Below are 25789 nucleotides of genomic sequence, written 5' to 3'. Positions count from 1 at the left end.
ATTTACTACATGTAAATACAACAAAATATAAAGAGAATCTGTTTTAGAAATGGCTTATTAGGCTCTGTAAATTAATTTGATTATATACCTGGGAGAGGAATATTACTATATACAAATATCAACATGCACACCACTTAATTCTCTGTAGAGCTTTTTTCCATGCAGTTAAGTCTCTATGACGCTGTATAATTAGTTCAGTAAGAGGAGTCAAGAGGTACAAGGTATTAATATTACTGAATGACCTTGTGCTAATTAACTAACACAAATAAGGTGCAACTGAATAGGTATATAACAGCATACCATTATGAGGATAGTATAGAATTAATCATTCTATTTTTCAGGATCAGTCTTAGACCCAATCCAACTGGTGCCAAAAATTGCAATGGAAAACAATGAAAAAGGAACCTAGTGACAGTGTGTTTTTTGGCTGTCGTCTGCTCTATTTGCATCACAGTTCTCCATTGCCTCATCCTCAACCACAAGTGTAACCACTGGTTACCGCTGTACGTCCAATGCAATCACAGTGTCAGTGGTGTTCTCCTAGTGCCAGTGGGCATTATAGTTCTTCCTATCTCTGCATATTACTTACTGTACACACACCTTAAAGAGTAAGGGGTACATCCAAATAGGTGCAGGGTTTACTGCGAGGGAAAAGCTCCGGGTTTAACACCTGGAGCTATTCAATTATTTAGTCTTTTCTCCGTGTGGCAAAAACTCTGGTAACTGGCGGTAACTCACTGATTCATTCAGCGTAAAATGCAGAAAGGAGGCTAGTTAGCGCTGCCCAATGTTACAAATCATAAACTATTAAAGAAAATCTTTAACTTTGCAAATGTTTTTGAAAGTCAGAGCTTATAGATCACGTTGAAATCACTGCTGTCACATTCTGCCTATCCCATACAGCACACTTTGAGAGTGCTCATCATACATATATTATACCATGACCCATTTCACCTGTTACACAAGGGGCTGCTCCAATGTTTCCCAACTGATTTTCTTATAATAAAATAGATGCTGCACAGGAGATGCAGAACAATAAAAGGTGTATAGCCTCATTTTCTGAACCCAGCAAAGATTTCTTTGAGTTTACAAGTCTGTGGAAGACTCTCCAGCAGCTGTACTTAACATACTGTACCACATCACACTGCAGTGATACAGCATGGCCGGTGGTTCAAATCCCAACAGCGGCAGCCCGGCAAGGGTGAAGATCCAGATCGTCCCTAAGGTAAGTATCGCTAACCTAATCCTACCCCCTAATCCTTCCTTAGGGGTGCCTAACCCTAACCTCCCCCCCAAGTGCCTAACCCTAATCCCCCCCTTCCCCGCTGCCTAAACCTAAATCCCCTCCTGGGGGGTGCCTCACCCTAAGTCCCCCTCAGTAGCCCTAAACCTAACCCCCCCCCCCCCCCTCCGCGGCTGTCTGCACCCGGTTTACCTTCGTTCAGTATGCCGGCCGTCGGTCTTCAGCCGTATGGTTAATGACAGGCGTTGAGTTTTCAACGCCTGTCATTAGTACCATGCCGGAATTACAGCGTCTGGAAGTCGGCGGTCGACATTTAGACTGTCGGCTTCCAGACTACATCCCGTTGCATATATAGAACCAGAATGCCCTTTGCAATAAGCATTAATAGTACAGTATGAATTTTTCTATGGAGAAATAAGCAGAGCTCTGCAGCTCAAATGAATCACAGCTAAATCAGACTTCTTTAATATATTATTATTAGTGACCTAACAGTCAATATTTCCAACAATTTGACAGTTATTATTCTATTTTGAAAGAAAATAAAATGTATTAATGATGAATATGTATAAAAAGATCTAACATCCTAACAGAGATTTTCAGGGGTTTTACAGAAAATGAATGAGAAATATCATGTGTCCAGCAGACAGCGTCTTGTTAGTCAGTGAGTAGTCTAATGAGGGGTATAATTAATTAATCTCCTGATACAGATCATGTAATGCACTCTTGTTATCAAGCTATTGAGCGCACACATCGGCATGATGATAATGAGGGGCTGCCATAGCAACTTATTGTGGTTAGTGGAAAATGAAATACGGAGGCAGGGAAGATTATAACTTCCTGTGTTATAGTCTTGGCAAGAAAAATAATATGTTCACGCCACCTATGTGAGTGTCTGACCTATATACAAAGGTGCTTTTAGTTTGTGAACCCTTTAGAATTTTCTATATTGCTGCTGAAATTTAGCATAAAACTACCTCAGATTTTCACACAAGTCCTAAAAGTAGATAAAGAGAAACAAATAAAACAAATGAGACAAAATAAATTAGACATGCTCATTTTTTATCTTTGGAGGAAAATGATCCAATATCACATATTTGTGAGTGCCAAAAGTATGTGAACCTTTGCTTTCAGTATCTGGTATGACCTGCTTGTACAGCAATAACTTTGAACCGTTTCCGGGAATAGTTGATTAGCCCTGAACATCGGCTTGGAGGAATTTTACCCCATTCCTTCGTACAAAGCAGCTTCAACTCTTATGTTGGTGGGTTTTCCTCCTATGAACTGCTCGCTTCAGGTCCTTCCACAACATTTCAATTGGATTAAGGTCAGCCCGAAGGGCCGGCTTCAGTGACGCTTAGAGGTGACATCATCTCCAAGCGTCCACTGCAACCAGAGCCAGCCCGCCCATAACGGAACAGTGCACCCCACTTGCCCTCCCTGCCTCTGGACCGCTGCGGAGTGAGGTAAGAGCAGTGGCGTAACTAGGGTATTTGGAGCCCAAGGCAAATTTGAAAAGGAAGCCCCCGCCCCCCTTCCCCCAACATCCAGATATGTGCGCGTAAAAAAATGGGCGTGGTCACTTAAAAATGGGGCGTGCCAACATGACACACCCCTTTATTTTCACGCTGAACATTCCTATCCATATGCACCTTAACCCCAGTAGTACCCCTTATACAGTACCCCCAGTATGCAGTTGTGGTCTCTTTTATGCAGGCCCATAGTAGTGCCCCTTATACAGTATCCCCAGTAGTGGTCCCCCTTATACAGCCCCCAATTAGTTCCCCTTACTCAGTGCCCCCAGTAGTGGTCTCCCCAAATGCAGTGCCCTATGTAGTGTTCCTCCTTATGCAGTGCCCCCAGTAGCAGTCCCCACAATGCAGTGCACCCAGTAGTGGTATCCCCTTATGCAGTGCCCTTTATATAGTGCCCCCAGTAGTAGTCCCCCCCTATGCAGTGCCATTTATATAGTGCCCCCAGCAGTAGTCCCCCCCATGCAGTTTTCCCAGTAGTGGTCCCCCTTATGCAGGCACCCAGTAGTGATCCCCAACTATCTAGTGCCCCCTGTAGTGGTCCCCGCAGTGCCTCTAACAGTAAGCCCCTTATATAGTGCCCCCAGCAGTAGTCCCCCCCCTCCCATGCAGTGCCCCCAGTAGTGGTCCCCCTGATGCAGGCCCCCAGTAGTGACCCCCCCTATCCAGTGGTCCCGGTAGTGGTCCTTCCTGTTATTGCCCCCAGTTGTGGTCCCCCAGTGCAGTGCACCTATTAGAAGGCCCCTTTTATAATGCCCCCAGTAGTTCCACCCCCAAGCAGTGGTCCCCAGTTGAGGTTCCCTCTCCCGAAATAGTGCCCCCTGTAATAGCCCCCCAGTAGAGGTCCTCCCAATAATGGTGCCCCCAGTAATAGCCCCCCCCCAGTAGAGGTCCTCCCAATAATGGTGCCCCCAGTAGTAGCCACCCCCCCGTTGTGCCCCCACCCCAATAGAGGTCCCCCCAGTAGTAGCCACCCCCCTCCCCCGTTGTGCCCCCAGTAGTGCTGACAGGTTTTTTTAAAAAAATATATAAAAACATACTTACCTGAATCTACGCTGCTGCTCCGGACCGCGACACCTCTCCCGCCGCCGCCGCCAGCCCGGGAGAACTGGCGCGCTCAGCATAATGGGAGAGACGCCATGATGTCATGACGTCTGTCCCATTACCCACTGCAGGAGCCGGACGGAAGTCCGGCTCTTGCAGTGGGTGCTGCAGCAGTCAATGAGAGTCTATCTGACTCTAATTGGCTGCTGTTTAACACACGCATCGCCGCCAGCGCAGGCGGCGATGCGCGTGTTATGCACAGCCTGAGCCCGCCTCCTGGCGCTATTGGGCAAGCGCTCAGGGGGAGGGAACGGGCTCAGGTGTGCAGCACAGGAACGGCGCTGGAAGCCTAGCGCCGGCCCTGTGTTAATGTGTAGAGCTGACCGCACTCACTGCGGTCGGCACTACACTGGTAGCTAACTAGGGCGGGCCGGACCGTGGCCGGCGGCGCGGGGTCCCACGGCGCCCAGGGCACGCACCCTGCTCGCCCTGCCCTAGTTACGCCTCTGGGTAAGAGGGTCGCAGAGGGGGAGGGAGGGGGAAGAAGCACTGCTCACCTGCACCAGAGAGCCAGGTCAGCGCTGACCCGGCTACGGTATGAATGGTGCGGTCTGTTCCGGGTTGGAAACGGAATCGGGACTTTGGTGTAAAAGGGGTATTACTGATACTTTCTACATTTACATTACAGCCAAAAGTAAGTGATCTCTGCAGTTTCCTAATGTGAAGCACTGGTTTAGGAGGAATAAATATAATTTTAAGATTTTGCGTTTCATTTTTAGAGTAACATTAATTTGGAGAAATGGTTGGTTTATGTAAAGGGGAAGTAATCGGGAAGCTGACTGCCTATATACCGGCAGCCGGCTTCCCGACTGTCTTATCCCGGCAAGGGTGAAATGCCGGGCGTCTGGATGTAGACGCCCGCATTTCCCCAATGCCGGGAGACCGGCGCCCGGCATCACGATCGTAGTGATGCCGGGCGCCGCGAGCGGACAGCCGCGGGGGGGGAGGGTTAGGTTTAGGGCTCCCGGGGGGGACTTAGGGTCAGGCACCCTCCCGGGAGGGTTAGGCGAGGGGGAGGGAGGGTTAGGGTTAGGCACCCCCGGGGGGGACTTAGGGTTAGGCACCCCCCCGGGGGACTTAGGTTTAGGCAGCGGGGAAGGGGGTGGTTAGGGTTAGGCACTTAGAGGGGGGATTAGGGTTAGGCACTTGGGGGGGAAGTTAGGGTTAGGCACCCCTAAGGAGGGTTAGGGTTAGGGGGGTTAGGTTAGTGGATACTTACCTATCCACGATCGGGATTTCCAGCGCTGTCGGGCTTCCGCTGCGTCGCACTCTGCTCCTGTCGGGCTGACGCTGACGAGAATCAAACCAATTCCATGTAAAGGGGTTGTAGAGCTTACGTTATGCCTCATTCTTTTATTCTTTAGTTTCTGTGTTGCATGCAATCTAAATGGTTTTGTTAGAGTGTACATAAGGACAACTGCACATTATCACTTTTCTATACAGATGTGTCCATTTGTACGAGTATCTTTGTTGCTTGTGCGGCAAACGTGCGCACGCATCATGCCATGTGACTTGCCGCGCATATGTGCGCCACAATATGCCATGTCACGGCTGCATTAGCAACCTGAAATCTTATGGATCGCGGGTGCGAAAGCAAAGATACAAGAGGGCACATTGACATCTAATGTTTAGCAGCAGTTATGCATAGACTAGTCACTTCCATTGTTCCTTAATTTGTGCATTTAGCGTCTTACAAAGTTGTTGCAATATGGGTGCTCCATGCTTGATATAAGCTGTCTTTTTGACTGGTATACCGTAGTGTTCTTGTGGAATTTTTTCGTGTCTGTGGATTTTTTGTACTAGATAAACCCTCAGTTACAAGCAACTGCCTCATCTTATAAACTGATTTGAAAGACTTTCATTTTTGTGTATCATTGCCTGAGAGTCATATACGGGATCATTGGCTGGAAGGGAGTGCTAGTCCTTTTAGTGCCATAGTGCAGGCTCTAGGGGCAGATCCAAGTTAGTTATGAGACATATGTCCTCTCCCTGGAATAACAAACATTCTCTTTCAGATATATTTACCGCACACAATGCAGATGTTCACGTAGTTGAGCGATTTATTTGGAACTGCACATGCACACAAATGGTTGAAAACACCTACGACGCACGCATCACACAGAGGGCCTGATTCAGAGCCGGACGCTATTTGCACTCGCTCGTTCAGAAAAAGGGGCCGGACATTTAAATAGAGCGCTCGCTCTTTGCGGTCTGTTGACGCCTCTATGTCTGAACGAGCGAACAAAACATGCGCTCGCTATTTTTAAAAAAACGCCCCCTGGCCGCTCACATCCTACGTCATCTCCGCTATTTATTAGATTAAGCGAGTACATCGAAAGGCATATGAACTGCTCGCAGTGCTTGTGGTAGCATTTTCCTACCGCAATCATGCGAGCAGTTCAGGCTAAAAGACAACCAAGTGACGTGGTCGATGACGCTGCTTTGTTAATTATGCACACATTTAAAATGCCCGTTTTGACCGTTAGGCACGCCTGCGTTCAGATCTCCACTCCCCGTTTTCAAGCACCTTCCCCTGTTACCACCCACAAACGCCTCATTCTGTCACTCAAATTAGTAGGCATTCGCTATTTTGCGAGCACACAATTTCCGACCGCAATGGCTGGTTCGCGCATGCGTATTACAACCCATATGCATGCGCAGTTGTGCGAACATCGCTCGGAGCGAACGAGCAGCTCTGAATCAGGCCCAGAGTACGCAGAGGTACTTTTAGGATCGATTCCGACGGTATCAGAAAGGTGTCGGCAAAGTGATGGGCGTGTTTACAGTTATACTAGTGATACAGTTAAGTAGCATTACAACCTTGTTGGCATACGGATACCAGGAAAGTGCCGCCAGCATATGCAGTGTCAACTTATTGACTGTAGACCTGTGCTAGGTATTCCTTCTGTTTATGTAGCAGAAAAGTGAAAGTGAAACAAGCAGGAAAAGGAACATAGGGGGTGATTCAGCAGAGGATGCAGTAGCTATCGCAGTTGCTAATATGCTAGCAGCTGCGATAGCTGTAATATGGTAATGTAGCAGGAGGCAACACACCTGCTGCATGTATCGGATAATCTGCAATGCCGTTGGCCAGCTTACTGACCCATGGGGTTACGCAAGCCGGCTGCCGCAGATACAACAAAGAGGCCAAGAAATCTCCATCAGCTGACGGAGATCCTGGTCTCTTGACTCCCCCCACTTCCCCCCCAACGGCGGCGACACGCCTCCGCTTTGGGAAACAGAGGTCTTCACATATGTGCCCTGCTGAATAAGGCCTACAGACATTATTGCAGGACTGGACTCGTTGTTTTGCAATTAAACATGAGCTCTTAACTACTGAAGCTAAACTATGATGGATGGTAGCAGCCCCCTGCTGCCCCTCATTGGTAACAGAGCATGCGCCCAATAATATCAGCTTTCACACCTCTGTAGACATCTTTTTCTATAAACAAAATAATGAATTATTGCCCATTTGTACCAGCACAACTGGGAGCTACACATAATGTAATATTATAATTAAATCCATGTTTTACTGCTATAATTCTGTCTTCAGAACAAAACAAGACATTTATTTAGCATTTCTAGACCCTAGCATGATTATACCAATATAATTCCTAGTGAGCTTTACATGAACATAGAATGGATGTGATCAGCACCACAATGCTACAAATACCCGGCTTACTATGTGGCCCCCAAGTGACAGGAAAGAAGAGTTCTGAAGGAAATACAATCATTTTGTTACTGTAGATCAGGCTATCCTTACCTCATCAAACACTTTAGAAAGGACATGCTTGTCAAGGACTGGGATATATTTAGCAGTGTGTGGAACGGTTGTAGGCGCCAGGGCATCCATTATGGTAAGTCTCCTCGCAACCAACCCGTTTGTCTTCAGCCAGCGTGATGAGGAAATGTCCAGGCAGCTGAAATTTTATTATTAATAATGATGGCACTAGATCATGCTGCACATGATAACACCAAAGCTCTAAGCTGGTCACTTACTTTTTTGGTAACTTCTTAGGTTTTTCTTGCACTTTCGTGCAGCCTATGATGCTGAAATCTGTAATCATCACAAAAACCCGTTTTACACAGCAGCAATAATAAAAACTATAAACACTATGCACATATATATGGGATATTATCTATTGTACCCAGCATCTATATAAAAGCGAAAATTTGTCCTTCTGTCCTTCTATACAAATCCATAGTTTACAAGCCACGATCATGAAATTTTACATACGAGCGTATTAAAACATGGCGGAGACAACTAAAAAAATTTGGAATCAAAATGAATTACTGTTAATTTTTATTGAATGAAACACCACAATTTTTGCATAGCATTCACCCTCTGCAGGTCAGGTACGGAATTACAAAAGGATTTAGCTTATCTACTATTTTTTCTTTTCTATCTTCTCTACTAAATCAAAATTAATTACTGTTACTTCGGTCTACGGTCCCAAGGGGATTTTCAAACATATCTTTCGACACCAAGCATAAGATAGTACCTTCACATGCGCTGAAAAATTGGGCATGGCCTCATTAAAGGGGGCGGCACGGATTGGCCACCACAGTAAAAAAAAATCACACACATTGGCTCCCACAGGAAAAAATAAAATGCTGACCCCGATAGGAAAGCAAACACATTGGTCTCCACAGGGACAAAAAACACACACTGACTGTTTGCAGCACTGCAGAGGAGAGCTTCCAGTCCCTCCCTCTTCCCAAACTGCGGGCAGCAGCAGCCAGAGCTCAGAGATGCAGAGGTTGGCTGAGGCTGCACTGTGCAGACTGGGTGGATGTGTGACCTATGCGTCACCATAGGTCACAGCACAGGCAGCATCTGAACAGATTGGCAGAGCCCAGCGATGCCCAGACTTGAAGGTAGTCCTGGCTGCGCTGCTGTTGCCGCCAGTTGTGCTGCTCCCCTGTTCCCTTGCTCTGGTGGCCAGTGTCAGCAGGGGCCGGTACACGGCTCGTCCGCCCCTAGAAACAGCCATGTGGGGCCTTGTGAGCCTATGGAGCTGATTCTGAGTCCTGTGCTGCTGCAACGTGTTTTGCCGTAGTCCTGTCTGCGACTTCATGCTATTGCTAGTATCAGCCCATCCCAGACTGTGCAAGTGTCTGACTGTGCAAGGACAGAGATGCCCACTTTGTACGACTTCAGGGGCTGCAATACCGCTTGGTACATCTTTAGACACAACTATTGGTCGCACCATCGATTGTTGCACCAGCCCCAGGCTAGGTGCAGATTTTTTTCGTCAGAGTATGACCTCCAATGTGAGCGATTATGTGTCTGAGTTCCCAACCAGTACAGCAACACACTCGCATAACACTCCCATAACACACCCGTAAGACACACCATCTCTGTGTGTCTGAACAGCCACCTACCAGTCAGCGACCAGGATCACCCAGCACATTTACAATACACTTCTGATACTGTGCATCTCATCCGCAACAGCACCTCTATACGTACATACCGCGGGGCGCATTCGCGCGGGGTGAGATGTTAGGCATTGTGCGCATGCGCAGTAGCAAAATATTGCTCAACTCCGTGAACATCGCCATTGCGTGCGACTCAGAATGTGTTATAATGTATAATGTAGCACACAGCAACTAATTACATTCTAGCGTTCATTGTTTTATTGCAGTTACCATATGGAAGCATCCATGATTTGTTCCTGTAGGTTTCAGCATTCAAAGCTATTCTAATAAATAAGCTGCTCTGTTTCAGCAAGTTATAGATCTTTTAGTGCATTATTTCAGTTGTATTTACCCTTAGCTCATACATAAGGCATTACCTTTAAGAACGGAGGTTGTCTTCATGTCGTTGATGAGAAATAGCTCTCTAGTCTCTGGGGGCATGTCCAGGTCAGTAATACTCTCAGACAGTCTAACACCATGGCTCAGTGCCCTGAGGAGGCTAGACCTTGTATGCTCTGTTGGTATTGCCAAAATAGGAACAGAAAGGTTAAACGACATAACTGTGATCACATACACATCTCATTCAGATCATTCTTTTATGAAACTGCAGGTTTATATTTTAGCCAGTATTACGTGAAAAATCATGTAAGCTTATCAATAGTTAACTGAAGGCTGACATGACACACACTGACAGCTTGAGACAACCTGGTGATTTATTGTCAGGGTGTCACACAACCATTAAACACACATGCACTTTCCCTTGGTGATTAAGGGCTAACACAGATCATCTCTCTATTAGGTCGGCCAGCTTGCCCAGCCTCAATCGCTATGCCTACAGGTGCCAATTTGTTTTAAAACCCATTTCCTGATTCTGTTAGCGCCTTTCTTCCGTATTTAACGCTGATTAGCCAGGTGCTCTCATTTGACAATTTACTCTGTTAGCAGCAATGAAAGCTGAGTCTCTTCCAAAGGCATATGGTAAGTCCTTTATTTCCCACAGTTTATGTGCACAGGAATGACATTACATAGATAAATATGCAGGCCTCTAAAAAATAGTTGACATTTAGGATCATTTATACACAAACATACACCTGCAATTCCATTACCAAAAACTGAAGTTCTTCCTGGGCCTAGGGTGAGGCAGGTGGGGCATGTGCCTTGTGTGCTACATTTAGATGGCATTATTTATAAAAAAAAAATGCAACAATTCCGCTTTTCATTTGCGGCAATCATATTTATCCAACATCACAATTATGTGTAGGTATGTGTAACTGTAGTCAAGAGTTGTGTAATGGTGTGCTGCAGAACCAACTGAGACTTTGGACCTCATTCAGAGTCGGACGTTGCAGCCGCTCGGTCGTACGCAACCGATGTTCGCTAAACTGTGCATGCGTAAAATTTGCAATGCGCGTGCACAAACTAGCTGTTACGATCAGAAATTGCTCTCTCCTTGAACACAGCCAGGTCGTTAGTTTCAGTGACAGAATGAGGCGTTTGTGGGTGGTAACAGGGGAAGGTGCTTGTGAACGGGGGTGTGGAGATCCGAACGCAGGCGTGCCTGACTATGCGAGGGGAGTTTAATGGGAGTGCATAATTAACAAAGTAGTGTCATGGCACACGTGACATGGGTGGTTATTACACTGACCTGATCGTAGTGCTTAAGAGATGGTATGGTCAGCCTTTAGCTCTGCGATCAGCTCCGATAGGTCCCGATGGTCTCGATTAATCCTTATATCCCCGGAGATGACGTGTGTTGCGTCGAGAAGGGGGCGTGTATTTAGTCTTATGACCGCTTCTTACCATCGGTCGTTCAGCTAACGAACCCATCTTAGCGACGCAACTTACGATCGCTTCATTTGCATATCCGGCCCCTTTCCCCTACGACCGAGCGGCCGCAACGACCGACTCTGAATGAGGTCCTTTGTTTGGAAGGCAGAGGTTAGAGGAAGTGACTAGTTTCATGTATGTAGGGATGTATTGTGCATCAACAAAAGGTGGAATGGAAATTAAGAGGAGGGGCAAGATAAGATGTAGGGAAAATATTCTGGGAGCATTTAAAATAGTTTGGAAGTGCTGGGCTTTGAACGTGAGGGCTAGGAAAAGGTTGTATATACTTGTGACATCACAATTATATTGTGCCTGCAATTTGCACTATTTAGTTCTGTGTCGGATTTTGTTCGAAGCTCATTCTGCAGTAGTGTGGTTGAACATGGTATTCATTGTTGTCATATTGACATTTGCCTTACTCTCACCTTTCCCTAATTTGTGTTCCCATGCTAGGTGCAAGATATCCATCAGGAACAGGATTTCCTTCCCGTACGCACCATTCAGAATCATATTTGATACACGTCCATGTCCCTCCCATGACACTCCTACAAAGTCAGGGTGGTAACCCGTGATCGCTTTGCCACCGCCCAATCCCCGCCCGATTTCACGGAAAGACAGATTCGGCCAGGTTGTGTCTGACTCAGAATAGGACGAAGATACACAAAAATGCATAAAGTCACGCTTGCGCACAGCCACAGGTCACACTGTGTGGAGGCGGCGTATGGATCCACTCTAATCCCTCTTTGCAACACCAGAACTCCTTCCCATAAGAAGGACTGGGACGCCGGGAATCCGTGCCATCTGATGGCGTATATTTTTGGAAGCAAACTCCGAAAACTTTCAGTTTTTGGACTTTGCAAAATATTACTCGGTCTTATTGGACCCCTAATAATGAGTGGGCCAGTTACATAAAACATGAGGAAACTAGCGTTTCTGCATGTATATAAGGCCAATCAGTGATGATGAGTATTAATTTAACTGAATATAGTTGTGATTGGATGTATACCCTAAAAAAAGAATTGTAGAGAAGTGGCAATTATTCAGATTTTTCTATCAGCTCTTAAAAATGTATTACATAGGCTACATATACCGTATCGTTTATAAGTGCATTTATGTGTACCTTTATATGAGACCTTATGCACAGATATTTATTTTCTTCTATTTCTTAGTTAGAAGTAGCAAAACTTCTGTTAAATTAACAGCAAAGGAATTAGTGCCTGATCTATTCATTTCTTTTTCTATGTGATAAGGTTTGGCTCATTAATCTAGTTCAGAAATGGATATATTATTATTATTACCAGTTATTTATATAGCGCACACATATTCCGCAGCGCTTTACAGAGAATATTTGGCCATTCACATCAGTACCTGCCCCAGTGGAGCTTACAGTCTATATTCCCTAACACACACACGCACGCACGCACGCACGCACACACGGGATAATTTTTGTTGGGAGCCAATTAACTTACTAGTATATTTTTTGGAGTGTGGGAGGAAACCGGAGTACCCGGAGGAAACCCACGCAAACACAGGGAGAATATACAAACTCCACACAGTTAGGGCCGTGGTGGGAATTGAACCCACGACCTCAGTGCTGTGAGGCAGTAACGCTAACCATTACACCGTCTGTGCTGCCCCATATGAAACAACGATGTCCGCTTACTTGTGGTCCTGACCATGGCTATGTGTGGACCACTATTATCCAAACTTATTTACCTCCAGTGTACTTTCTCAGCTACCTGCTAGTGAGCCACCACCTGGCTGTGTACTGCAACTAAGCCCAAATGACACAGGTTACTACCTACAGTATATAACAATTTGACTCCTCATACTGGCAGTACCACCGCCAACCACTAGATGTCCTGTGGATATAAGTTCTGCTATGGTACAAGGGGCTCAATTCAGACCCGCTAGCTAGATGCGTTTGCACGCAGCAAAAGTATGCAAAACTGCGATCGCACGGCAAGGCATTAGCACGCCTACTATGTCTTGGTGTCTGATCGTGGTGCGTATGCAGACGCCCACTTATGCACTTCATCTCCAGGATGTGTATGCAACGATCGGTAACATCGAGTAACATCTGATGTGATCGCAGCACTTGTGGCTGACCATACCCTACTGCAAGCACTGCGAGTGCTTCAGTGTGAATTTCAACCATGTGACTTGTACTATGACGCTGCGTCTAATTATGCACGCCTCTGAAACGGCGTTAAGACGCTCAGGCACGCCTGCATTTGCACCACCACTCCCACGTTTCCATCGACCATCCCCTGTCACCATAGCGAGCTGTCTATGCGCAGCGAGCGAACGCTTCCAGATCGCATGGACTAGTTTGCGCACTGTAAGCAAATAAACTGTATTGTAAACGTGGAGGCTTTATTTCTACATCTAGTGCCATCAGGAAGCAGTGAGGTTACCTGCGTGCCGAGCTTTCTTTCTCTGTAGTAGCCTGGGTGGACTTGAAGTTGATCTGTGCAGGAATTGTGAAGTTGATTTAAGTTCCTGTGCAGACTTCAAACTCGATAGAGATTTCTGACTTTGGGTCTCCAGCGATCTAAAATTTACGGGAAAAGGGTCGACAAACACATAACTAATTTTAATGTCATTTTACACAGATTATATCTCTAATGATTTACGTGACTTGGGAATAACATCTAATGTGCTTTTTGTTTACAATGCAAGAGTTATACAACATTTACCAGGATGCAGAACATAGCTAAACACTGGGAAGTGTCTTATTTCCCAGTTAGTTGCGACATGTATACGGTTATACCTGTCACAAGGTCTAGGACAGACCAAACTGGCACCTCAAGATATTAGATAGGGATAGTGCTTTTAATGTATTGAAATATGAGGGAAGTTATTCCCAAATAATTGTTTAATATATAAGAGTTTAATTATAATCACAAATGTTCTCTGAGAGTACACTGGCACTGGCTAAACCAGCAGTACAGCATTGATAAGAAGGGTTTGCGGAATGGGTCTAGGAAATATACTAGGCACTGGTTAAGCCCACAATGCATCACTACCTGTGTGAAAGAGCCTTGTCTCCATTGTGGTACCAGTCTAACATCAAACATTCACTATGAAGCTTTTTGATCTTCTCCAGGTTAGATTTTCCTTCTTCAATTTCATTTAAAAGTAACTGAATGTCTTCACTCTGCAAGCCATAAAGATTGGGATATTTTTAATCTAAGCACTTTACAAAGTTTTTCTAAGCAGGTCGCCACAAAAAATAATTCTATTACACATAGATTAAAAGTGCACATATTTACCTGCACATATTTACCTGTAGTTTAAGGTAAAAATAAATGGCTGCTTTCTAAAGAATTGTATGGTTTTGCCAATAAGGATTTTCTAACTGGTCGCTCAACTATGATTTACAACACAAAACATCTGAACAGAATGTGTATGAAGTCCCGGCGGCTGATATCCAGATAGGGTTCATAGCTCGACACCGGCAGCCCGAAGGGAGAAGATCCCGATAGGGCAGGTAAGTACCCTATTCCTACCACTCTCCCCCTAACCCTCCCTTAGTGGTGCCTAACCCTAACCTCCCCCCGGGAATGCCTAACCCCTGCCCTCCCCCCCTAGGGGTGCCTAACCATAACCTCCCCCCCAAACCTAACCCCGCTACACTCCCTAAACTTAACCCTGCCCCCCGCAGCTATCGCTAAGAGCGTCCCGGACTTACTTCATTTGGGCTGGTGTCCTTTGGCATTCCAGCGTCGGGATTAAGATAGGTGTCGGTATTTCGACGCCTATCTTAAGTCCCTTGTCGGGATTCCAATATCGGTATTGAGACTCATAACTACATCCATCTGAACATTGCTGACTATTTAGGGGCGGAGAACCACTTACTTGCTACTAGTGTACACATTTACTTTGCCAACTTTGCCATTGTAGTAATGTTACATTCCCTTTTAGTGCCTTTCACCTGTATATGATGAAAACACCTATTTTTGATAGATAGGCGTTTTCGATGCTTAATAAATAGAGCCCCAAGTAATATGTAATCACAAATGTTAAATATGACAGGACTGAATAAGATGCATTAAATAAGTTGACTAAATAAGTCCAACAAGTTCTCTCACTCCTTAGAAGCAGATTGCTAAATTAGGGTAGATGTTTCTCTAAATCAGGGGTCTTCAACCTTTGGCCATCCAACTGCTGTGGAACTACACATCCCAGCATGCCCTGCCACCGTTTGGAAATAACAGCATGCTAAAACTGTGGCAGGGGATCCTGGTATCTGTAGTTCCACAACTGCTGGAGGGCCAGGTTGAAGACTCATGCTCTAAATAAACCAGCAGACAGTGACAGGTTTAAAGACTTGCCGTGCAGAAATATACATAGGCTGTATTATCCCACCAATATTGTTTGAAAAATATGACCCTATGTAACTTCCTCCCACTACAATATTAACTGAGCTCTAAAAAAATATCTAGTGTAAATAACTTCCTCCAGTCTATATTTCTTATAAACTATATTTCTTTGTTCGCCAAACAGGTTGCATTGTCATAATAACTTCACCAGTGAGCAGTAGCAAAAAGTCATACATACCAATTGTTTGGGTTTTATGGGCCTCATAAACCTCAAACCTTCATGTGTGAGCTGCACATATATGAAAAAAGGGGATTATTGTATTACCTGAATCCATGGGGACACTGGGTCAGTGGGTATATGGTGAGCTGCAGGAGCCTGGGCACCAAGGAGTTAACTTCTTTTTAAGCAGCACAGGTTCCTCCTCCCCTATAAGCCATACGAACCCCAGAAAGCCACTTATTCTTAACAAGCCCAAGTAAAAGGAAGAGAGGAGAGAAGACCAGCACACAGACACACACGCACACACATACAACCAGACACACCAACCGTCTCAAGAATATGGTGCCAGAACCGTGGAACCCCCAGCCAGCCAGGTTTTTTCTATCATCCACTGTGGGGACACTGGAACGTCCCAAAGCTATACCTACAAGGGAGGATGCTGTGCTAATAATTCATTGCCTAAAAGCCACATCCACAAAGGCAAAGGTGTCAAAGCTGTCAAATTTAATAGAGGTATTGGCAGAAGACCATGTTACAGAGCTGCTCTGTAACATGAGCCGTCCAAGAGGCCCCCACAAACGGGCTTCTTTGCCAAAAGATAGGTGTGATAAATTGTAAGGCGTAACCAACGAGCCAAAGTTTGCTTGGAAGCTAGCCAGCCACACATGTTGAAATCGTGAAGAACAGAGAGTCCGTCTTCCGAATATCCTCGCTCCCATTAATTTAAGTGCGAAGAACCCAGACGATGTTCAACGTCGAGTCCGTAGGATCTGAGGTTGAAAGGGAAGGGACTACGATCTCCTGGTTGATATGGAAGCGTGATGCTACTTTCGGGAGATAGTCCAAATATGTGCGGAGAACAGCACAGTCAGGATGGAACACAAGGAAAGTGTGTGGTGAGACAATGGTCAATATTTTTGTAGAGGGACGAAGGGGGTTGAGAGCCTGATTCAGAGCCGGACGCTATTTGCGAACGGTCGTTCAGAAAAAGGGGCCGGCTATTTAAATTGAGCGCTCGCTCTTTGCGGTCTGTTGACGCCTCTATGTCTGAGCGAGCGAACGAAAAATGTGCTCGCTATTTTGTAAAGACGCCCCCTGGCCGTTCGCATCATACGTCATCTCCGCTATTTATTAGATTAATCGAGTACATCGAAAGGCGTCTGAACTGCTCGCAGTGCTTGTGGTTGGATTTTCCTACCGCAATCATGCGAACAGTTCAGGCTAAGAGACAACCAAGTGACGTGGCCGATGATGCTGCTTTGTTAATTATGCACACCCTTAAAATGCCCGTTTTGACCGTTTGGCATGCCTGCGTTCGGATCTCCACTCCCTGTTTTCAAGTACCTTCCCCTGTTACCACCCACAAACGCCTCATCCTGTCACTCAAATTAGCAGGCACTCACTATTTTGCGAATACACAATTTCCGACCGCACTGACTGGTTGGCGCATGCGCATTACGACCCATACGCATGCGCAGATGTGCGAACATCGCTCGGAGCGAACGAGCGGCCGCTTACGAGCGGCTCTGAATCAGGCCCTGAGTGTGGAGGACTCCTTGCAGGAAAGTTGAATAGCAGGTAGACAAGCTATCCTGCATTGAAATAAGACTGAGAGGGCTGACACCTCTACCTTCAGGAAAGCAAGGCGAAGGCCCAAATCCAAACCTGTCTGTAAGTAAGACAAGCCTGGAAAGATGAAATACTAGAGGATTCCGACCGCAGCCAGAACAACACTATAAAAAGCAGATAATACACAATAATAGATCTCTGCCGAAGTAGGATTATGAGCACGATAACCGAATTTGAGAAACTTTTTGCTTTTAGGATCGAGGTTTCAATAGCCACCCCATCAAAGCCAGCCGGCCAAGGTTGGGATGAAGGCACTAGCCGGCCGGAGACGGGGGTGCCACGGACAGACTGAGACTCTGTGGCCAGTCCGGAGCAAAAATAATAGCGGTGACACCTTCCTGCGTCAACTCACGAAGGACCCGCGGAATAAGAGTAATCAGAGGAAAGAGGTACAGGAGTTGAAGGCTGGCATCTGTGGTTAGAAGAACCCAATCCTGGATCACGAATGGGCGACCTTTGTTGAGATGCGACAACTGGAGCCACCACAAGAGAGAATGTCTGACATTTCTGGATAGAATGAGTGTCTGGGAAGTTCCAGTTGTAGCATCCGGGACCGCAATTGTGCATATTCTACCATGTCGAAGGTGGAGACCAATTTTCTTGGAACTCGCATACAGAAATGTAACGAGTCTCTGCGCTGTTGGAGAAAAAGTTTGATGAGAGACTGAAGGGATGTGAGCTTGTCCCTGGGAATGAAAACACTCTGAACTCTGGAGTGCAGAAGATCACCCAGGTGCGGCATTTCCTGAGACAGAGCCAGGCTGGACTTGCACCAATTGATCAGCCAGCTGTGTGACTGCAACAAGTCCAGGGTGAGACGCAGGTGCTCCTGAGGAATGTATGGAGACTGGGCTAACAGAAGGAGGCCATCTAGGTACTAGTCGACGAAGGACGGCCGCCATCATAGCCATGACCTTCGTAAACACCTCGTGGTGGCGTCCAATTGGAAGTGGTCCCTCAGGATGTCAAACTGGAGAACCTGCTGATGATCCTCCCAGATAGGTACATATAAGTATGCGACCAAGAAGTCCATCAGATCGACTGCCTCCATGTCCTGCATGATGGAGCGAAGCGACTCCATTCTGAAACTGAGAACTCTGAGAAACAGGGTAAGTGTCTTCAGGTTGAGGATGGGCTGGAAGGAGCCGTCTGGTTTGGAGCCTGGAACAGATTTGAATAGAAACCTGTCCCCCTCTGAGAATGGAGAACTGGAACTATCACATCAGAGGCCAAGAGAATCCTGATGGAGGTCTGGAGGTCCGAAGGGCAGCCGCCTTGCTAACATCAAATAGTAATCCAGTGGAAAAGAACTGAGTTGGAGGGTGTACTTGTAAGGTCAAAGAATAACCCTGGGACACAATGCCCCTTACACAGGCATCCAAGGTTGTTTCCAAAGAAAAAGTCCCTGTTATGCCGCAGGCTTATTGACTGGTTTAGGGGCTTGGCGGTGACACAACTAGGCCTGACGACCTCTGGATTCGGGGCTTTTGGAAGAAGATCCCTGAACTCTAGAAAAGGGCTGACTTCTCACCCTGACTTTATGGCGAAAGGAGAATCCTTTGGACCTCGGAGCTGCCGATGTAAGAAAAGCTGTTTTGGATGCAGCTACCGTGGCTACAATCTTATCCAGTTTGAGAACTTCACCGAAGAAGAGGAGAGCCTCCAGAGCCTTTTTGGACTCGCTGTCCACTCTCCAGGAGTGAAGCTATAGTGCACATCTAGCTGCCACGGAGGGAGCCCACACCTTAGAGCAGTGGTTCTCAAACTCAGTCCTCAGGACCCCACACAGTTCACGGTTTTCAGGTCACCCAGCAGATGCACAGGTGTATTCATTACTCACTGACACATTTTAAAAGATTCACAGATGGATCTTTCACTAGCAATTCTGTGAGGAGACCTGGAAAACATGCACTGTTTGGAGTCCTGAGGAGTTTGAGAACGTGTGCCTTAAAGCATAGGATTGCTGAATCAATAGTGGCCTCGCTCAAATAAGTAAGATCCAGCCTCTCCGATGGTATCCACTAATGAAATGAGGTCAAATACGAGTGGAATCCCTCCTCCAGGGAATCTGCCCAGTTACCAAAAGCTTTTAGCAACCCATGCTGAAGCGAGACTTGGGCCTAAGACAGCTCCGGAATTAGTAAAAATGGATTTAAGGAAGATTTCCAACTTCCTTTCCGTGGGGTCCTTGAGAGAGGACACATTGGGGACAGGAAGCGTGGGTGACTTCACCAATACAGTAATGTGGGCATCCACCAAGGGAGGCGATTCACACTTTTTCCAATCTTTAGGAGGAAGTGGATAAAATTACAAGATCCGTTTGGACACCATGAATTTCGTATTAGGATGCAACCAGGCTTCCGCCAAAATATCCTCCAGCTGAGCAGAAGGGGTAAAAAAAACATTGTCTCAGAAGAGGGGCACTTCCAAAGCCATTCGAATCCTTGATAAGTAAAGCAGACCTAACTGCTTAACCAAAGCATCAACGTCAACTTGAGCTATGTGCTTATCGTGAGCCGAAGCAGAATCCACCTCCGATGTCTAGGATTACTCACCCTCTTCCGAGGAGTTGTCAGACTGGGAATCATAACATGAATGGAGAGGCATAGAACTATCCCTTCGGGATGCCTTGCGTTTAACCGAGGGATCCAGCATTTGATGTAGAGAGCTGGAGGCCTGCACCAAATCCTGGACCAAATGGGACAACTCTTAAACCCAAGCTGGTTCTGAGTTGGTCTCCAAGAGCAGGGTGAGAAGGGGGCAGTTGTCCGCCTGAAGCCGCTGTTGAGGAAGGAGCTGTTTGGGAAACTGCTACCTGAGTCGCCAATTTCAGCATGGCAAGTGATAATGAGGCTGCCCACGCAGGTTCCTGTGGGGTCACCACTTTTGAGAGAGACTTGTCCTGTGCCTCCGCAGAACTCCGTTCACATAAGAGAGTGTGATCCTTAGCCTAATATGAAAAATTTTCATTCCAGACTTTGTAGGTAGAAGCACGCAGCACAGGAGCACCTCTCTCCTGGGAAGTCTTTGCGGAGGTTCCCTTGGAAGACTCTGTAAATGGAAACACACAGGACCTGATTCAGAGACTGAAGGTAATGCAATCGCACTGCATTTACTCATGGATCGCAGTTGCTAAAATACGCTAATGCCTTCCAAAGCACAGCAGAGCATAGGGACACCCACTGCTGATTTCTCATATCTCTCCGATGACGTGCAACAGTGTAAATAAAGGTAACATCGACGCAGATCGGACAGCCACGCAGTTTATAAGTCAAGTCTGTCCAGCCTCAAACACTGCAGCTCTCCTCACACGCAGAGCTCTCATGCTGTGAAGGCGATCGCAATGGCTAATTTATGCATGCCCATAAAACAGCATTTAAACGGTCTGACACGCCTTTGTTTTCTAACCACCCCCCAAACGCTGACTACCTTTGTAAGTGGTTCCTATGTATGAGAGTTATCGCAATACAATCGATGGGCATGCGCAGATTAGCATTCACGCATGCGCAATAGCAAACTATTGCTCATTCGGCAAAAATATTGGCATTACAATTGTCTCTGAATCAGGCCCACAGCAGGCTCTAGGGGTGTTCGACCTGTGCGGTCACACAGGGGCGCCACCCATAGAGGGCGCACCCCTCCCCAACATTCCGATTTCAGCGGGACAGCACTGTCCCGCTGTTGCACCCGTGGGCCGAAGAGCCCGCGGGTGGTCAAATCGGGAGATTGGGAACCCCCACCGTCGCAGCTGTGCCGGACCCCGGAGACTCTGAATGGATGCTGTGCATATACGCGCGACATCCATTCAGTGACGGCAGAGGAGCTGGGGGAAGCCCAGCTAGTGAGGCTCCCCCCAGCCTGATGTTATTTGGAGGCGGTCACGCCTGCTTATAACGTCACGTAGGGGCATTACCTATGGTAATTAGGCCACGCCCCATTTTCGCCCACGCGCGAAGATAGGGCGCTGTCAAGAGGGCCGGCACAGGGTGCTCCGACCCCTGGAGCCGGCCCTCGCCCACAGTATAGTGATGTATGGATAGGTGGGAAAGAGCACCGAACTGAGAGACCATGAATAAAGGAATAAGTGGTCAAGTGGAAATAAGCCACTGTAGGCTCCAAGTACAGTATAGTGACTACAAATATACAAATAAGTAGACACAGTGAGAAAAATAAACTTCTAAACTGACTAAACAATGTAGGCATAAATGTGATGCAGACACACTCTGAGCTGACAATTACAATGAGTAGTAAATAGAATTATTATCAGACAAATTTGGATACTATAAATAATAACAACCTGAGATCTATTAAGGAAAATAATAAACACCTAAACTGATTATATAAAGTAGGCAGTGATATGTTGTAATGCACACCTAACACTAAACAGTGCTGCAAGTTAAGTTAAGTAAACTAACCATGGACACACAGATACAATTCAAGCGCTCAGAAAATGAACAGATATAGCAGGCACAATATTCCCAACCACCAGCACCAATAGGTGAGGAAGGGGATTAGAGAAAAAACAGGCACCACAGCGTGAGTTATAGGGGAGGCAGTAGGTCCTCTCTCCATGCAGGCAGGCAGGCCAGTGCTAGAAGATGGCTGCTTAGCATCTGGTAGTGGGAGGTGAGAGGAGCCTTTGGCAGGGAGCCCAGTAACAGTAACCAGACAAAGGGTGATAGGTGGGTAGAACCGCAGTGACTTACCACCTAATAATGGCTCCCCCGTTGCAGCCATTTCTATGGTGGTCTAGCAGTTGCACAGAAAGAACTGTGCACCTGCCGCCAGTACTGCCTCTATGAGCCTGGCTCCCCACAAATGAGGTGGCCAGTGTCACTGACTCCATTGCCAGTGTGGCGGCCGCTGGAGGGGTAATACTCACTGCTGACAGCTCAGATGGAAAAAAAAAAAAAGTGAAGTTAACAAGGGCTGCAACACCAAGAAAAACTGGCTTCCCGGGCTTCAGGTGTGGTATAGGGGAATCTTGGGGCCCAGTACAGGTGTCCCCCTGCACATGGGACCACAACGCAAAACCCGCACTGGCTGCGCTGCACAAATCACAAAACAAAATGTTGCGGTGACCATTTTCCTGGTGATTTGGACATGAACAGTAGGAAAATCTCTGGGAAAATGGCCACTGAGCCATTAGCCCGGAAACCAGCGCATGCACAGTAGACTCCGCTTCTACTCATTTGGGCCCCCGGCTAGAGAGGAGGATGCCCGGTTGGAGACTACACAGAATCCCTCTCCTCTCTTAATATGCTCCAATTTACATTTAATGTTAGAGAGGGTAATTGAATGTTCTCTAGTTTCACTGTGGAACAAGTGCTATACTTGTAGGTTTTGTTTTCTATATGTCCACCTCCACATAACCTGTGTTGTGTATTCCATTATTTTCATCCCCTGTTATACTTGAAAATTCAATAAAAATATAATTCTTTAAAAAAAAATTAAATAAAATTGCATCATTTTATGAATCTGCGAAATACCATACTGCCGCTTTTTAAGAAAAAGAAAAAAAACACAGTAATTCTCAATTAAATCCCACACACAAGGCCATATATGTAAATCTTTCTGAAGAGTATTGCTGCCAGACACTAACATAGTTGACCTGCTACACAGACATAGGGGTTTATTTATCAAGCAATGAAAAGCGTGGAAAAGTGGACCAGTGGAGAAGTTGCCCATAGCAACCAATCAGCTCCTACCTATTATTGTATAGACTACTTGATAAATGCTACTTGAAAGCTGATTGGCTGCTATGGGCAACTTCTCCACTGGTTCACTTCTCCTCACTTTTCACTGCTTGATAAATAGACTCCATAGGCTCTCAGCATGACATGGGATGGCGGAGGGGGGAGAATGTGGTGGAGGATGTCACAGCGCACACAAAGCTGAGGTATGTACCAAAGCCTCTCTGCTCACTATAACATGAGTCATATGACTATAATTGCTATGGTAGAAATCTGAAGAACTATTAATCATTAATATCAATCATTTATAGCAGTCTGTATAAGCAAAGGAATGAAAAAAAAATAATTACCAAGCGGCTTCTTATAACCTGTCACAATGAAAAAATAATGTTTTCATGGGATTGCTGCTTAAATATAAATTCTATGTGTAATTGGCAACTTACCGTAAAAGGTTGGGGGGAATCAGAGTCCTGCCGGTAACTGTAGTAGGAGTGGAAACGGCCGCCTGTCTTACTGGAGAGCTGATACAAGAAGCGGTTTGCCTCTGTGTCATCACAGTTGAATGCAATTGTGTGTACTGGAATTTGCTGTACAATATTAACATGAGCAAGTATTGTTTCACTGGGCTATAAAAAAAAAAAAAATTATAATAATTTTTTCAGATACAACATTGCATTAAGGAACAACATACACTAAAATAAATGGAGCATCACTAATCTATCAAAACTCATACTGTATTTAAGCTACTGAAAGTAAGGTGTGACTTCCAGTTTCAGACCTCCCCACCAACACATATGTTCAAACAAAACTCGACTGTATCTTCAAATTGAATATATTTATTATGTTTACAATGATATTAGGGATAAGAATAAAAAGTAAAATCAATTAATTTTTCATTTGGAATTTAGAAATAGGTCACATGGTACATATGATAGCCTGCAAGTTGCAGGTTTTGGTGATTGAGTGATAGTCTTAAAGCGGCAGTTATAGTAAAAGCAACACCAGGCTAAATCACCAAAAACTTGCAGGTGCCTGCAACTTGTAGGCTATAACATTTACCTTCAAGATTATATAGGTCTAAGTGGTCATAACTGTGCACCACCAACATGTTTCTGCTCTAACCAACAGCTATGTGATCATCTGGGAAAGTTGGTGACTCTTAAAAAAAAAAAAAACACAGAATAGGAAAAGAAACAAAAAAACAAGACAACCATTTCTCTGCTACCCCTAGAAAAGAGCAGTCCTAAGCATGTGCCTAGTCTTCCTTATGCAGTAAGTACAGTCTTGAGCATGGAAGGAGCAGACGGAAACATACCCACTGTCACTCAAAAGCCATTCATTGGTGTCAAATGCTGTAAAATACCAAAAATAAGTCACACTATTGTGGTTGCTCCGGATGCAACAGGAGACTGAGTTCTAAGACAATAATCTCTCTGAGTTACATATTTCCAGTAGAAATGCCTGTCCTGGGAAAACCAGACCCTACTGCTAAAGCTCCAGGCAAGAGTTACTAGCCCAGTAAGTGTGACACTTGCCAGCTCTCTGCTATTGGCTACATGCTTAGAACTTCAGTTGTAGGCTTTGTTAGACTATACTTTATTACTATATAATAAGTTATGTATTCATTTATTTAATTTTAGCTTTTTGTCAGTACCTGATCAGGACGTCCATCTGTAAGTAGGTAAACTGCCTCAGTATTACTGTCAGACAGTGCAACCTGGAGAGCCTTCAGGGTGTTTGTGGAGCTGCCAACCTATCAACAAACAGATTCCTAATCAAATAAACATCATACTAACTCACTCCTTAAAAAGAATATATTGTGCACTGACAGCAAGTAATCAACAGCTATTAGTTACAAAATAGTAAATGGACAAAGCCCTTGAAGGTGTATTATTTTGTATTAATTTTGTATAAAAACATAATATACAAAAATGATAAACATCTGATCTGAGAACCAGTGGCGTCACTAGGGTATTTGGTACCCACGGCAAGATGAAAAATGGCGCCCACCCATGTGAGTGCCCGTGCCAAAGGCGCATGCACCACTAAAATTGGGCATGGCCACACGCCACAAGGGGCATGTCAACATGACACCACCGTTTCTCGTCACTTTGGGAACATTCCTTTCCATTCCATATACACCTTAATGCCCACTGTAGTAGTGCCCCTTCTTATGCATTGCCCCCAGTAGCAGTGCCCCTTATGCAATGCCCCCAGTAGCAGTGTCCCTTAAGCAGTGCCCCTTATGCAGTGCCCCCAGTACCAGTGCCTTTTATGCAGTGCCCCCAGTAGTAATGCACCTTATGCAGTGCCCCCAGTAGTAGTGCCCCTTATACAGTGCCCTCAGTAGTGCCCCTTATAGAGTGCCCACAGTAGTAGTGCCTCTTACACATGAAACACACAGAACACAAAATTATACTTATCCAAATTCCCGTTCCTGCGCCTGCCGACATCCACTGCTCCCGTCCCGCTTGGTACTATGGGAAAGACATCAGGACGTCTCTCCCTTCACCCACTGCGGGAGACGGAAGGCGGAGCTCATTGTATTGCCCAGCGGCTGTGTGTTTGTTCTAGTGTATAGTGCACCGGTCGGACCCGGCAGCAGGGGGCAGGGGCACCGCCGTCCACACTAGCGTCGCCGGGCCAGGCAGCGTCCAGGGCACGTGCGGCCTAGTTACGCCACTGGTGAGAACACAGGAGCATCCACATTAATAAAATTAATACTTTATATAGTATACAGGAGAATCACCAGTGACCATATGTGGATGCCTCAAGAGATACATAAAATTTTAAAGAAATCC

At 45.9% G+C, this 25789-nt stretch overlaps 1 protein-coding gene across 1 annotated transcript in view; it reads right to left on the bottom strand.

Moving 5' to 3' along the window:
• VWA3B (von Willebrand factor A domain containing 3B) overlaps window positions 1-25789 on the bottom strand; it is a 201201-nt gene that overhangs the window by 130021 nt on the left and 45391 nt on the right. The window contains exons 12-18 of the mRNA XM_088454098.1: window positions 24643-24741; window positions 23432-23614; window positions 14151-14281; window positions 13539-13675; window positions 9672-9809; window positions 7876-7933; window positions 7640-7796 (exon numbers count right to left, since the gene is read on the bottom strand). Coding sequence (XP_088310224.1) covers window positions 7640-7796; window positions 7876-7933; window positions 9672-9809; window positions 13539-13675; window positions 14151-14281; window positions 23432-23614; window positions 24643-24741 — 903 coding nt within the window. The remainder of the gene's footprint in view (window positions 1-7639; window positions 7797-7875; window positions 7934-9671; window positions 9810-13538; window positions 13676-14150; window positions 14282-23431; window positions 23615-24642; window positions 24742-25789) is intronic.

This window comes from Taudactylus pleione, unplaced genomic scaffold, assembly GCF_031769625.1.
Source record: "Taudactylus pleione unplaced genomic scaffold, aTauple2 ptg000609l, whole genome shotgun sequence".
Taxonomy (NCBI): domain Eukaryota; kingdom Metazoa; phylum Chordata; class Amphibia; order Anura; family Myobatrachidae; genus Taudactylus; species Taudactylus pleione.
This window is presented reverse-complemented; position numbering and strand designations above follow the sequence as displayed.